A 12,223-nucleotide genomic window follows, 5' to 3' on the forward strand; every position below is an offset into this window, starting at 1 on the left:
ACAGACCCCCCCCCCCTCGTCCAAGTCTGAGTCTGTGTGTCACTCACAAAGAGGTCCATAATCCTAACAAGTTATCACGACTGCATTACGGCCCAGAAACAGTGAAGTGGGACGGACTGGATGTCTGTGATGGAACCAACTAAAGCAGGCCGGTTGGAAAAGGCACCAGGCTGAGAATAAAGACTGAGTTGCAGCTACTATTTTAGCTTTCAAATGATTAACACTTTAATCCACTATTATCATGCACGGTCTGCTAATATTATTCACTTCCTTTTGATTTAGAGGTCTGCTGTTTCGGCATAAACTACATGTAAGAGTTTTGGAACTAATAATCAATTCGATACCATTTCTCATTTCATGCCAGCTTTCCTGATGCTCAGGAATGTTTGCCTGGGGTTTCCTACAGCATGGTGTTTAGGTCTGTATGATTCTCATTGTTATTGTTTGTTCAAAGTTATAAATCTGACTAATTTACTATACTAAAAGTAGCAATACAACAGTATAAAAATAGCGATTACTTAAAACAAATCTGATTTAGCACATCTCAACATAGTTTCCAGCTACGTAGAACAGTTCATTTAAATACTTTGTTGCATTTTCTTTGTCTGTTCTGCAAAGAAAAATGAATAAATACATACAACTCTAACAAACCAAAAGAGCAAAAGCTCAGATATTGAACAGACCATGAAGTAGGCTTTTATGGTTAAATTATTTTACAAAAGATCATAGGTGATTCCAAAATTGTAGTGATCTTTTTCAATAATCAATTGTTGCTCAGATGTTATTTTAGTCAGCACTATTAAAACTTCCTGTAATAAACATTCAATGCAATGTTTTAACATTTGACATTTATGCGACATTTGTCTGAAAACACTGAATGACTTCCTTTTTTCTGGAAAGAAAGATTTATTCGTTGGTTATGTAAAAGTTGTTTTGAGGTGGACATGTGTTAACTTTAAATGACGGACAGTAGAAACACTGAGGTTGTTTTCTGACAGACAAAGCAGCAGTGAAATGATATGATGTATCTGGTGCTGTTAAAAAGGGTTGAGTGCATAAGGAGACAGTCAGATTAGATTTGGGTTAGTGTGTGCAGGGCAGAGCGCCGGGATAATCCCGTCATTGTTCAGGCCTCCTCTCAGTCAGGATGACCTTCACCGGCACAGACAGGACTCTAAAATGTCCCTGAGCAAGAGACTGCCTGTCTAATCAAACTGCAGTGATCTGTCACTGAACTGCAGCTCACCTGTAACACACTTTCTCCTACATAGAACTGCAGTAAATGCTGTTCGTGCCGGATGAAATGAAGAAGGCAGAGTGTGTTCTGCAGCACAGCCTCTTTCTCAGTCTGACCTGTGGAGTTTACTCACTTCAGTAAACAGCAGGTGATGCACACCAGATCTCTAATCTGAGGAAACAACAGCTGTTCATTTTCTTTCTCAGAGAGATGAAACACTTTCATGGACTTCTGTCAACTCAATTTAATCTCAAAACAAAACCCTCCAAACAGCAGTCAATACTATACAACTTCTATTTTAAACTACATTACCCACAAGTCTCTTAGACTAACAGAATGTGGTAATGAGGGGAACAATGGATTAGACATTTGAGTAGATATGTTTCTTTTAAAGAAAAGAAGACAATGGAAGAAGTACTCCGATCTTTTACTTCAGTGAAAAGTACTAATACTACAGTTTAATAAATACAAGTATATTACAAGTAATATTTTCTGCATTCAAAAATCTACTTAAGTAAAAATATTACCATCAAAATACACTTAATGTACCAAAAGTAAAAGTACTCATTGTTCAGAATAATATTTTATTACTGGATTATAATTATTGATGCATTAATGTGTTCATCACTTCAGCATCTGGTAAAATTGTAGCTAATTTTAATTACTTTATAAACTTTTTCTAAATGCTCTGTAGCTTGAGAATTTCCTCTTCGGGGATCAAAAACGTTTCTCAATCTATAATAATACATCACAAAATCACATATGTTGTCAGATAAATAGTGGAGTAAAAAGTACAATATATTCCAACATTTTGAAATGTAGTATTAGTATAGAAGTATAAGTATAAATGGAAATACTCAAGTAAATTACCTCAAAACTGTACAGTACTTGAGTAAATGTTACTCTCCACCACTGGTTACAAATTTACAAATATTATGTCAATTCTAGTATTATTTAAATATATATATAAAAAAAAATATATTTTTTTATAATTATATTATAATTATAATAATATAATAAGTATTACATATCATAGTGTATGAAAGGAAACATTTATTGAAATCAGTCAAATCCAATTATAATTACTTAACATTAAATATACGGATGAGTTGTTTTCGTGACCTGCACCTCTTTACATGCTTGTTGGAAAAAAGCGGCTGGTGCTAAATCTTGTAGGCTACTGTTAATTCTTCAGAAAAGCCATGCAGTCCATTTCTAGGAAGTGAGTACAAACAAGAGGTTAAATAAGAGGAAACGTCGGTTCAGACTCTGCTAAGAAGCTTGGCCTTACTAACCGGGTGAACGAAGACTCCCAGAGCACTTCGAGCAAAGCAACAGTTGTAGGATTATAAATCAGTGTAGCAGCCAGGAGTACAAGGCATGTGCACAGGAGCCACAGCAAATAACACCCACAGCTAGAGATACACTGTCACATATTATTCCATATTTATTTAATCTGTCATTTTAAAATTTTAAAAGATCATTATGTGATCTACAAACTTTTCTGTTCTTATAAAAGCAAACAAGTAAGTCACAAATGTAAAGCCAGGCTGTCACATGTAGCATCAAACGTATATTCCCCATCACAGACTTTGCACTTAAAAATAAGAATGGTTAGCCATGCTTGGTGGGTCAGTCCACCACTTTGGCCCACATTGAACTATTGGATGGATTGCCATTAAAATTATGTAGAGATTTATGGTCCCCAGACGAGGATTCATAATGACTCTGTCGATCTCCTTTACTTTTCTAGCACCACCATGAGATCACAATTGTAATATGTTCAATACTTTGGTTTACGACTAAATACCTGCAAAACAACAAGATGTTAGCATGCTGATAACACACTAAACTAACATGGGGAACATGGGAAACATCACACCGTTGCATCAGCATGGTAACATGTTAGCATGCTGATAACACACTAAACTAACATGGGGAACATGGGAAACATCACACCGCTGCATCAGCATGGTAACATGTTAGCATGCATATGTTAGCATACATATGTTAGCATACATATGTTAGCATTACGCTCAAAGTATCACTGTGAGTTGTTAGCATGGCTTTCAACTCTTAGTCTTGTTTGCATTTAAGTGATATTTTATGTGAATATCTGTGATCTATCATGATACGTCTGGAGTAGCTTACTCATCTAGCAACTGTTACATGTCTTCAACACTCACTACAGATTAACACTGAGCGCTTGACATGAATAAGATGCTGTGTGTTTTCTTTCTGTGTCCACTTCCTCTTCCTAACTTCCTAACACTGTCCTTCCTGCTGATAGCAGACAGTCTGACTCTGTTGAGGTCTTTAACCCCAAACTTTAAACTTATCTTTTTGCCTTAACTTTCAGGCAAGAATACTGTTTTGAAAACCACAGCATCTCTCTAACTCTCAGTTTGTTTCTGTCCTACATGCACATGAGCATCCAAGCTCCCATCTACTCTCCCTCCCTCTCCCTTTTCTCCTCCTTGTCCTGTCTCTTCACTCAGGCTTCTCTGAGCTGGACCGTAGGCCTCTCTCTCTCTCTCTCTCTCTCTCTCTCTCTCTCTCTCTCTCTCTCTCTCTCTCTCTCTCTCTCTCGCTCTCTCTCTCGCTCTCTCTCTCTCTCTCTCGCTCTCTCTCTCTCTCTCTCCTGCCTGTCAGAGCCTCATCCCAGATGTTTTGGATCTGGATCTTTGTCCTCCAGGAGATTCAGCCTCTCCTCTTTCTCTCTCTCCTCCTCTGTCTCTGTGTGTTCTTGTTTGATTCTCTTTTCTGTGTTAATGATGGCCTTAAGTCTTAAGTCTGTCCTCTTTTCCATGTCTTCATGGTGGGATGATGTGTGGCTCAGGTTATCCTTGTCTATAATGTCATTTTATTATGTTGGTCTGTTCTGTACACAGAACATCTATTTCATGTCTGTCCGTCCAGGGAGAGGGATCCTGAGGGTTCAAATCTCGGAGAGCCTCAGCTGGACAGCACACACCACTGCAGCAGTTAAGAAGGCCCAGCAGCGACTACACTTCCTGAGGGTGCTACGGAGGAACAGACTGAACAAGAAGCTGCTGGTGTCTTTCTACCGGGCGACCATCGAGAGCGTGCTGTCATACTCCATCTCTGTGTGGTATGCTGGATGTTCAGCTGACAAGAAAGCCCTGCAGAGAGTGGTTAGGATGGCAGAGAAAACCGTTGGCTGCCCCCTGCCCTCTCTGGAACACATCTCCACCTCCCGCTGCCTCAGCAGAGCAAACCAAATAATAAAGGACAACTCTCACCCAGGTCACAGACTGCTCTCTCTCCTACCTTCTGGGAGAAGATACAGGAGCTTCAAATCACAGACAAACAGACTAAAAACAGTCTCTACCCCTGGGCCGTCAGGCTGCTTAGCCACCACACCTAATACAATAACCATAACCATCTTCACACACATACACACTCTGAATGCACTTTTAAAAAGTATAAACTATTTTTATATCACTATTTATTCCCCCCGTATGATTGCTTATGTTGTCTGTCCTACTGTTTTAATGTTATGTATGTCTTTGTATTTTTTTCACACTGGGACAGAGTGGCACTCTGAATCTCGTTGTACTTTTTGTATAATGACAATAAAAGGCTTTAATTAATCTCACCTCAGCTGATTGTATCTGAATATTGAATATAGATATTTGTCTCTTAAACATGTCCTCTCCCAGAACAGATATTTTTAAAGAAAACAACTAGAAATATACATTATGTGACACATTTTAGGACCAAGAACATCCCTACAAGTTTAAAAACAACAATTGTTTCATGTTATATCCTTTAATCTCAATTCGTACTACTCCCTCCAACATGAGCGGGTGTAAAGCAGTAAGTCTCTGTGATAAACACGTGTTGCTCTGAGCGGCATTCCTGGGGGCCCCTTTCACTCTCAGATAATTGCTGCTGCCTTGTGGGAGAGGAGGTTGTGCCAAAGAGGACAAACAAAAACAAATAAGCGGATGCAAATAGCCGCTTGAGTGAAAGCGCTCGATCTATGGTTTCAATAGGCTTGTGCAATAACGGCTGGCTGAAATCCAAGCTTGTTTACAAAAAAAGGACAAGAGAAAATGATCCATTCATTATTCATTTCGGACTCTTTCTGAGCAAAACAATGGGGCAACGGTTTGTGACCAGCTTTTTCTTATAAACCTGTTTTTAGATGTAGGTGAATAAAAAGCTGGGTGTTGTTAATGATGTAGCTGCGAGCAATAAGAGTTATCCTTCCCATAGAAAACAATGTACCCATTCCTAATGTGCTCATAAGAATTAGACTGAGGACATTAAAAGTATCTGAATCTGTTCCACATTCTTTAACTCGCATATTAATGGCTGAACTTAATATATTAGTTTCAATGGTTTTTAATCTGTTGGCTGGTTATTGTATGATTTAAACTACATGGCTGAAAGGATGTGGAAACTCCTGTCTACATATGTTGTGTACTTTTGGTTTGGGCTAAGATATACTTAGATGCTACAGCATACTGTACAATAACATTCTGCAGCATGTGATCACTTAAAATGAACCGACGTGTACTTGTGTGACCTTTCATCAGATGTCCTGGCCCCCAGTGTGGCCATGAGTTGTGACCAATTAGTTAAAAACATTATAGAATTTAGAGGCCTACCGGTGAAAAGTATTCCAAAAATGTGTTGGAAAGCCTTCATAGAAAAGTGGAGGATGTTATAGTAGAAAATTGATGCTGGAAGGACACGTTCAATAATCACATGTGTGTAACATTTGGGTATCTCCATAGTTACCATCAGGTCTACTTTATTTTTGTGAGTTATTGATCCAGACATGTAACGAGGTCTATCACCGAATGCCAAAGTGTTCAAGGTGGATTTTCTTTTCTTTTAATTTAGTTAATTTGTCTGCATATTATCATTAAATAAATGCATCTAAGGTTAGTTTTCTGGTGCAAATAATACAATGATGGAAGCTTTTAAATCAGGATACCCTGTCAATATTGAAATTCTTCTATCATACATCAAGTAGCTAAAGACTTATGTTTATGAGCAGTATACAACAATAGTAATAATAAATGTTTTATAACTCATTCTAATGTAGTTGAAAGCAGATACGTATTTGTCAATGTATTTGTCCATATCTCCTGCAGTGGACACACATAGGTGGAGGCTGGTGCACACACATAGGTGGAGGCTGGTGCACACACATAGGTGGAGGCTGGTGCACACACATAGGTGGAGGCTGGTGCACTCACATACGCAACATAATAAATCACAATATAGTAAAACTCAGTTGTAATGGTAAAATAGGAGAAGTAATAATTGCTTGATGCTTAATAAACACTTAAAATGTCCTTTATAGCTGCAAACAACTACATTATAGTGTGTTATAAAGTGTGTATTAAATGTTAAAGTGTTACCCTTTTATTTAAGATGGTTTAGTTTTACACTGTGGAGTTAACTGTGAGAGTTTTGTACAGAAAACATTTTCTCCTTTTCTTCAAGGATATTTTTTCCCAAATATCATAGACCACCTTTGCTTATTTAACCTTATTTAAGAGACATCTGTCGTGCTTTTATCATCTTAGCATCATCTTACATTTAGCATAAAACCCCTGTTGCATCCTTCAGAGTCTAACCTGAGACCGAAGCCACTTTCCCGACATCACGTCCCCGAGGCCTGACAGCTGATGAGAGCTCCAAACAGTCAGACAGTCATCAGTCATACAGCAAGATGAAGGAGTTGGTATGACGACAACGATGTCTCTCCCACCCCGGTGCCATTCCTCTGACTCCTCTCGACCACACACATCTCCTGAAGGATGGACCAGCGAGACCAGAGAGCACTGGTACAGTTTATAGTCCTTCTCTCGAGCAGGTTTCTCTTTCCTTTAATCTGATTATTGGTAGGTGGACTGAAAAAGCTCAAAGGGCTAGAGAAGTCTGGAGACGCAGGAAATCTGTTACAGTGGTTGAAGGGCTATTTGTATTAAAGTACAAGTAAACCTCTTATAACAGACAGAAATAGAACGAGGATGAGCACAGGAGTGATTTAGTAATCCAGACAGATAAAAATACATATACACAAAACACATAATCCAGTTGTTGTCTTCTTTTCATTATCTGTCAGACAATAACAAGATAGTAGATCGATCAGACGTATTAAGATGTTGTCTTAAACCTGCTAATTCGTTTGAGATCAAATCAGAAAGGAAGGCCTTGACTTTAAGTAAAACATGTCATTCACTTGACCGATAATGAATAAACTAAATGTTTGATTATTTTTTTGTTTGATTGCAATTCTAAATACACCTTCATCCCCGGGAAATACTTTATGTCCCACGCTCCTTGAGGATGGATTTGGTGGATCTTCTCCTAAATGTGTTGTGATAGGTTGCAGACATGATAAAGTACTTTTGGGGAAACCTGTCAGGAATATTCTTGTAAAACACTTATCCCACATAGAGCACTCTTGTTTTGTTAAGTAGATCATTCTTTGGAGGTGTCTTTGGATTCTCAGCACATTCGCTACAAATGTCTGCAAACACATTTTGTGTATTGTATTTGAATGCAAAACGTTTCAGAGTTTTATTTCAGTATGGCATGAAAATCTATTCAGAATATTGAAATGTTTATATTTGATTTATATTGTCAAAGACAAGAGCTCCAGGTTCACTGTGTCAATTGATTTATGGTCATTTGATTAATTGTGAATTTGTGAGGGAGTTGGTGCCACTATAGTACAGTATAAACTTAGGCAGGTTCTGCATTATTACCTAATCTTGTGTTAATCTTTTGTAAACACTGTCTTGTCAAGTTTCCCTGTGTCAAAATCAACTTTGAACACATTAATTAATTCAGATTATATTGTGTTCATGTGGTGCAGATTCCTAAATAAAGTAATCTAATTGACGCTTCATTCCAGTCCTGGTCAGCAGGGGAAGAAGTTAGGGGACAGTTAAAACATTTTTTTAAATGACTCTCATTACTAAGTATTTTGTGCAGGGTACTTGTACTCAGTAATCAATTATTTTTATCACAAGTACCTGTAGTTACATTTCAAGTCGCATCCGAGTAAAACAAAAGTCACGTGAAAAGTCCTCCTGATAGACCGTGTGAGAATAGAACAGAAGAAAGAAAAAGAAGGTGCAGGTGTGCCTGTTCACCTGTCTGTCTTTTCACCTGTCTGTCTGAAGCGGCTGGTGTATGTGCAGCCGCAAGTGGGCAAAGCTCCACAGAGGTGACACTGAAAATGATACATGTTTACTGTGTATGTTCATGTGTGTATGTTTCTGAACAATACAACATTAAAATGTAGGATCATGTCATGATGTCATCATATTAATCATTGATTTATTGGACAACCCAGCGAGCACGCTTAGTGACCCAAAGCAAACACACCCGTGAGGATTTGGACCAACAGGTGCATGTAATAGGCTGTGTGTGTGTGTGTGTGTGTGTGTGTGTGTGTGTGTGTGTGTGTGTGTGTGTGTGTGTGTGTGTGTGTGTGTGTGGGGAGACCCAGGGCACCCAGATGAACCCAGGCAGGGCAGATTAAGAAGGACTTTGCGGTGCGTAAAACTCACAGAATGACGTTCAGAGAGGTGAGTACAACAACATACTCATTTATGAATGGAACTGACTGTACAGAGAGGGACTTCAACTAACGAGCGATGTAATGTGTGTGTTTGTGGCTGCAGCCGCTGTGGATATTATATTGTTTTCACATCTCTGCGTTGGCTGCCCTGTTGATGTTTTCTTCTGCTCTTGAAGTGGCAGGCTATTTGATTCATGTAGTCTAAAGATATTGGTTGCACCCATTGAGGTGTCCATAGGGATCTTAAAAAATATATTTTCAGTTATTTTTGTTTAATTGTCTGAGTTTGATCTCTTTTCTGGGTAATTCTAGTGAGGCTTCACTGAGGAAGGCAAGTCCATCTATAGAAAAGAAATGTATTGTTGATTTGGACATAAGGGCTCTATTCTTCCACTCGGGTTATTGGATTTTACATTTAATTTAAATGCCATTCATTTTGTAGTCATGTCAATTTAATAGTAGCATCATATATAATCATGTAACTCCCCATTTGAGCAAAATGTATTTAAAGTAAGAGGACTTTTACCTCAATATTCTAGGACTCTTTCCATCCATACTTAGTGGGATTTTGGAGGGGAGGGGGATAGGACCCCATGAGCAGATTCTTGCTCCCAGGGCCCTCAAACAGGTTAATTCAGCCATAGCGACATACCACCATTATCATTTCATGAGTCATCTCTCTTGTTTTATTGTGATACACTAAAGGTAAAGAATAGGTCACTCTCACGGTACGTTTCTACAAGTCAATACTAAATGTATTATGTGAATCTGATACATATAATGCATCTGTCCACTTTTGCCTACTTTCCGCATTTTGATGTAGTCCTTGTTGCTTATGTTAACATAAACTGCTTTGAGTAAAGTGTGGGGGTGCTGTCATGCTGACCAAAATTCTCTTTTTTTTCTGCTCAATGTTTTCCTGAATACAGGGGGTGAAATTGAGTCTCATCTTGAAATGGCCGTGAATTGAAGATAAGATGAAAAAAAAACTGTATTCATCCAGAGGGAAGTTGTTATCCAGCAGTTGCAGTAAAACAGTATAAACAATAAATGTTATGTTGGAAAAACCAAAAGTACATAATGTCAGGTTAATGGTAAGTGTCATAAATATAAACTGGTTCACTATCAATTATACAGTACGACAAGACCACAGAGTCATACATAAGTGTGATACAATTATCAATAGATACTTTATAAATAGACGGATTTCTCCTTTAAAATTGTTTTTCCGGTACTACCCCGTTTTCCTTCCGACGCGTGAAGGAACCTTCCTCTTCGTTCCGGCCTCACTGGAGCAAACATGGCGGCCGAGGGAGACGTCGATTTGGACCTGGAAGCCGAGGACAACTGCACGGGAAAACCTGCGGAAAAGCCTCGGAAACATGACAGCGGAGCCGCCGACTTGGAGAGAGTCACGGACTACGCAGAGGAGAAGGAAATCTCCAGCTCTGATTTAGAAACGGTGAGAGCTCCGGGCTAACGGTAGCCGGGAAACATGCGGCCGCTGCTGGCGGTGCATCATCACCATAGACTATAGAACATTATATATCTATACCAAATGATACCAAACCTAGTGTTTTGTTGAAATATGTGTACGTTGTCTTATAAATAGTTGTTTAGCTCGAGTTATTCTTGACCACAAGATGATAAAATGCTATTAGTGTTAGGTTGGTAATTGTGCAGTGAACGATTAACTGCCGAAGTGTGGCGAACTGTCCCAGAGCGAGCGAGCTAGCTAGCTATAGCTAACGTTACTTTCCCCTTTGCCTCAATGAACCAACATGTTAACAAGACGCACGTATGTCCACAATTTAACTAAGTAAATTTACTCAAGTACTGTACTTGTTACACATGTAAGTTACTCGTACTTAACTAAAGTATTTCCTTGTTATGCAGCTTTATACTTCTACTCCACTACATCTCAAAAGGAAATATTGTACTTTTTGCTCCACTGACAGCTTTAGATACTTTCAGATTACAGTGTTTGATCCCCTTCCTGTCCAGTGAACACATGTCATTTATGTCCAGATGTGTGGTGTGTATTTTAAATCTATGAATCATAATTGGCGTTACTGAGGGGAGGAAAATACTACAGTACAATTTAGTTCTAGATGATAACTGGTAAATATCAATATTCAGAAATTCATCAAAAGTAGTTCATTATAAAATGCAAGTGAACTATTTATTTAAGATATCTTGTATTTAATACAGTGACATTGTATATTTTTCTCAGAAATCAACAAATTAATATTAATGATATTGTGATAATGGCCACATGGAACACTCTTAAATACAGCATCCTGTCGGTGCTGTATTTTAAAAAGTAGTGAAAAGTACTAAATCAATCCATTGTTTAATGAAACAAATGTTATTAAATATACCTAATAGGGTTTTCTGTTCAGACTAAGCAACAATGTTTTTTTCTTTCAGGCCATGTCAGTGATTGGAGACCGTAGGTCACGAGAACAGAAAGCCAAACAAGAGAGGTAAGATTATTTAAATATTACATATCTTCTGTATGCTACAAGTGTTGCACCATCCTGAATTTTTATCTATGCTCAATGTTTTACTTTCAGAGAAAAAGAATTGGCCAAAGTCACCATCAAGAAAGAGGACGTGGAACTAATTGTAAGTTTTAATCCTTCTGGGATGTTTTTAGTCTTAATCTGTTTGTGGCGTTTAAACCACGTGTCTGTTTTTGGTAAACTGCGCAGCCAGAAGTATGTGGACGCTGGAACATTACACCCATTAGATAATGAAACCATGAGGATTAATCTGCTGCTTCAACAGCCTTCACTCTTTAAGGATATATTATTAGGCGGCAGAGATTTGCTCCCTTTCCGGCACAAGATCATTAGTGAGGTCCAACATCGATGATGGGCCGTTAAGATTTCCCCAACCATGAGAAACAGCCCAGACCCGAAGTACTATGCATCCCACTTGTAGACTAGTTTCAATTCTGTGCAGTTATTTAAATAGTTAAACTTGCACATTTTTGTAAACAACTTGTCAATTTAAGTACTTTGTCTTACTTTAAGATATAGTTTGATTCTTAAACGGCACAGTTGGCTCATATTCTGATCACTTTGTTTGTGCGTAGATGTCAGAGATGGAGATTTCGAGGTCCGTGGCGGAGCGCAGCCTGAGGGAACACATGGGGAACGTGGTGGCGGCTCTGGTGGCTCTGACCAACTGAACAAACAGCGTTGACACTGGACTGCTTTCTTTAGTTTTTTTACCAGAGCTCATCAAGACAATGAGGCTGAACTGAACTCAGCGGTTAAACTGTTGTGATGTAAGCTTTTCCCCCTAAATTACTTTTCTTTTCTTTTTTAAATAAAAGTTGACCAGCCTCATTTTGTGACCGTGATTTAAAGTCGTGTCAATACTTATTTTGCTCAGTGGAAATG

At 38.5% G+C, this 12,223-nt stretch overlaps 1 protein-coding gene across 1 annotated transcript; it reads left to right on the forward strand.

Annotated features, from left to right (window-relative positions):
* Nucleotides 1–10,058: 10,058 nt before the first annotated feature.
* On the forward strand, nt 10,059–12,169 carry hypk (huntingtin interacting protein K). Its single transcript, XM_029428581.1, has 4 exons — nt 10,059–10,275; nt 11,244–11,299; nt 11,390–11,441; nt 11,914–12,169. The coding sequence occupies exons 1-4, from the start codon at nt 10,114–10,116 to the stop codon at nt 12,007–12,009; spliced, it is 366 nt and encodes a 121-aa protein (XP_029284441.1). The 5' UTR covers nt 10,059–10,113; the 3' UTR covers nt 12,010–12,169.
* The last annotated feature ends 54 nt before the right edge of the window (nt 12,170–12,223 follow it).

This window comes from Cottoperca gobio, chromosome 3, assembly GCF_900634415.1.
Source record: "Cottoperca gobio chromosome 3, fCotGob3.1, whole genome shotgun sequence".
NCBI lineage: Eukaryota > Metazoa > Chordata > Actinopteri > Perciformes > Bovichtidae > Cottoperca > Cottoperca gobio.

Excerpts from the sequence above, each read along its gene's own strand:
- hypk (XM_029428581.1), top strand. The coding sequence starts at position 10,114 with ATGGCGGCCGAGGGAGACGTCGATTTGGACCTGGAAGCCGAGGACAAC. Across the intron at positions 11,300-11,389 it reads CAGAAAGCCAAACAAGAGAG|AGAAAAAGAATTGGCCAAAG; the intron begins GTAAGATTATTT and ends TTTTACTTTCAG. Across the intron at positions 11,442-11,913 it reads AAGAGGACGTGGAACTAATT|ATGTCAGAGATGGAGATTTC; the intron begins GTAAGTTTTAAT and ends GTTTGTGCGTAG.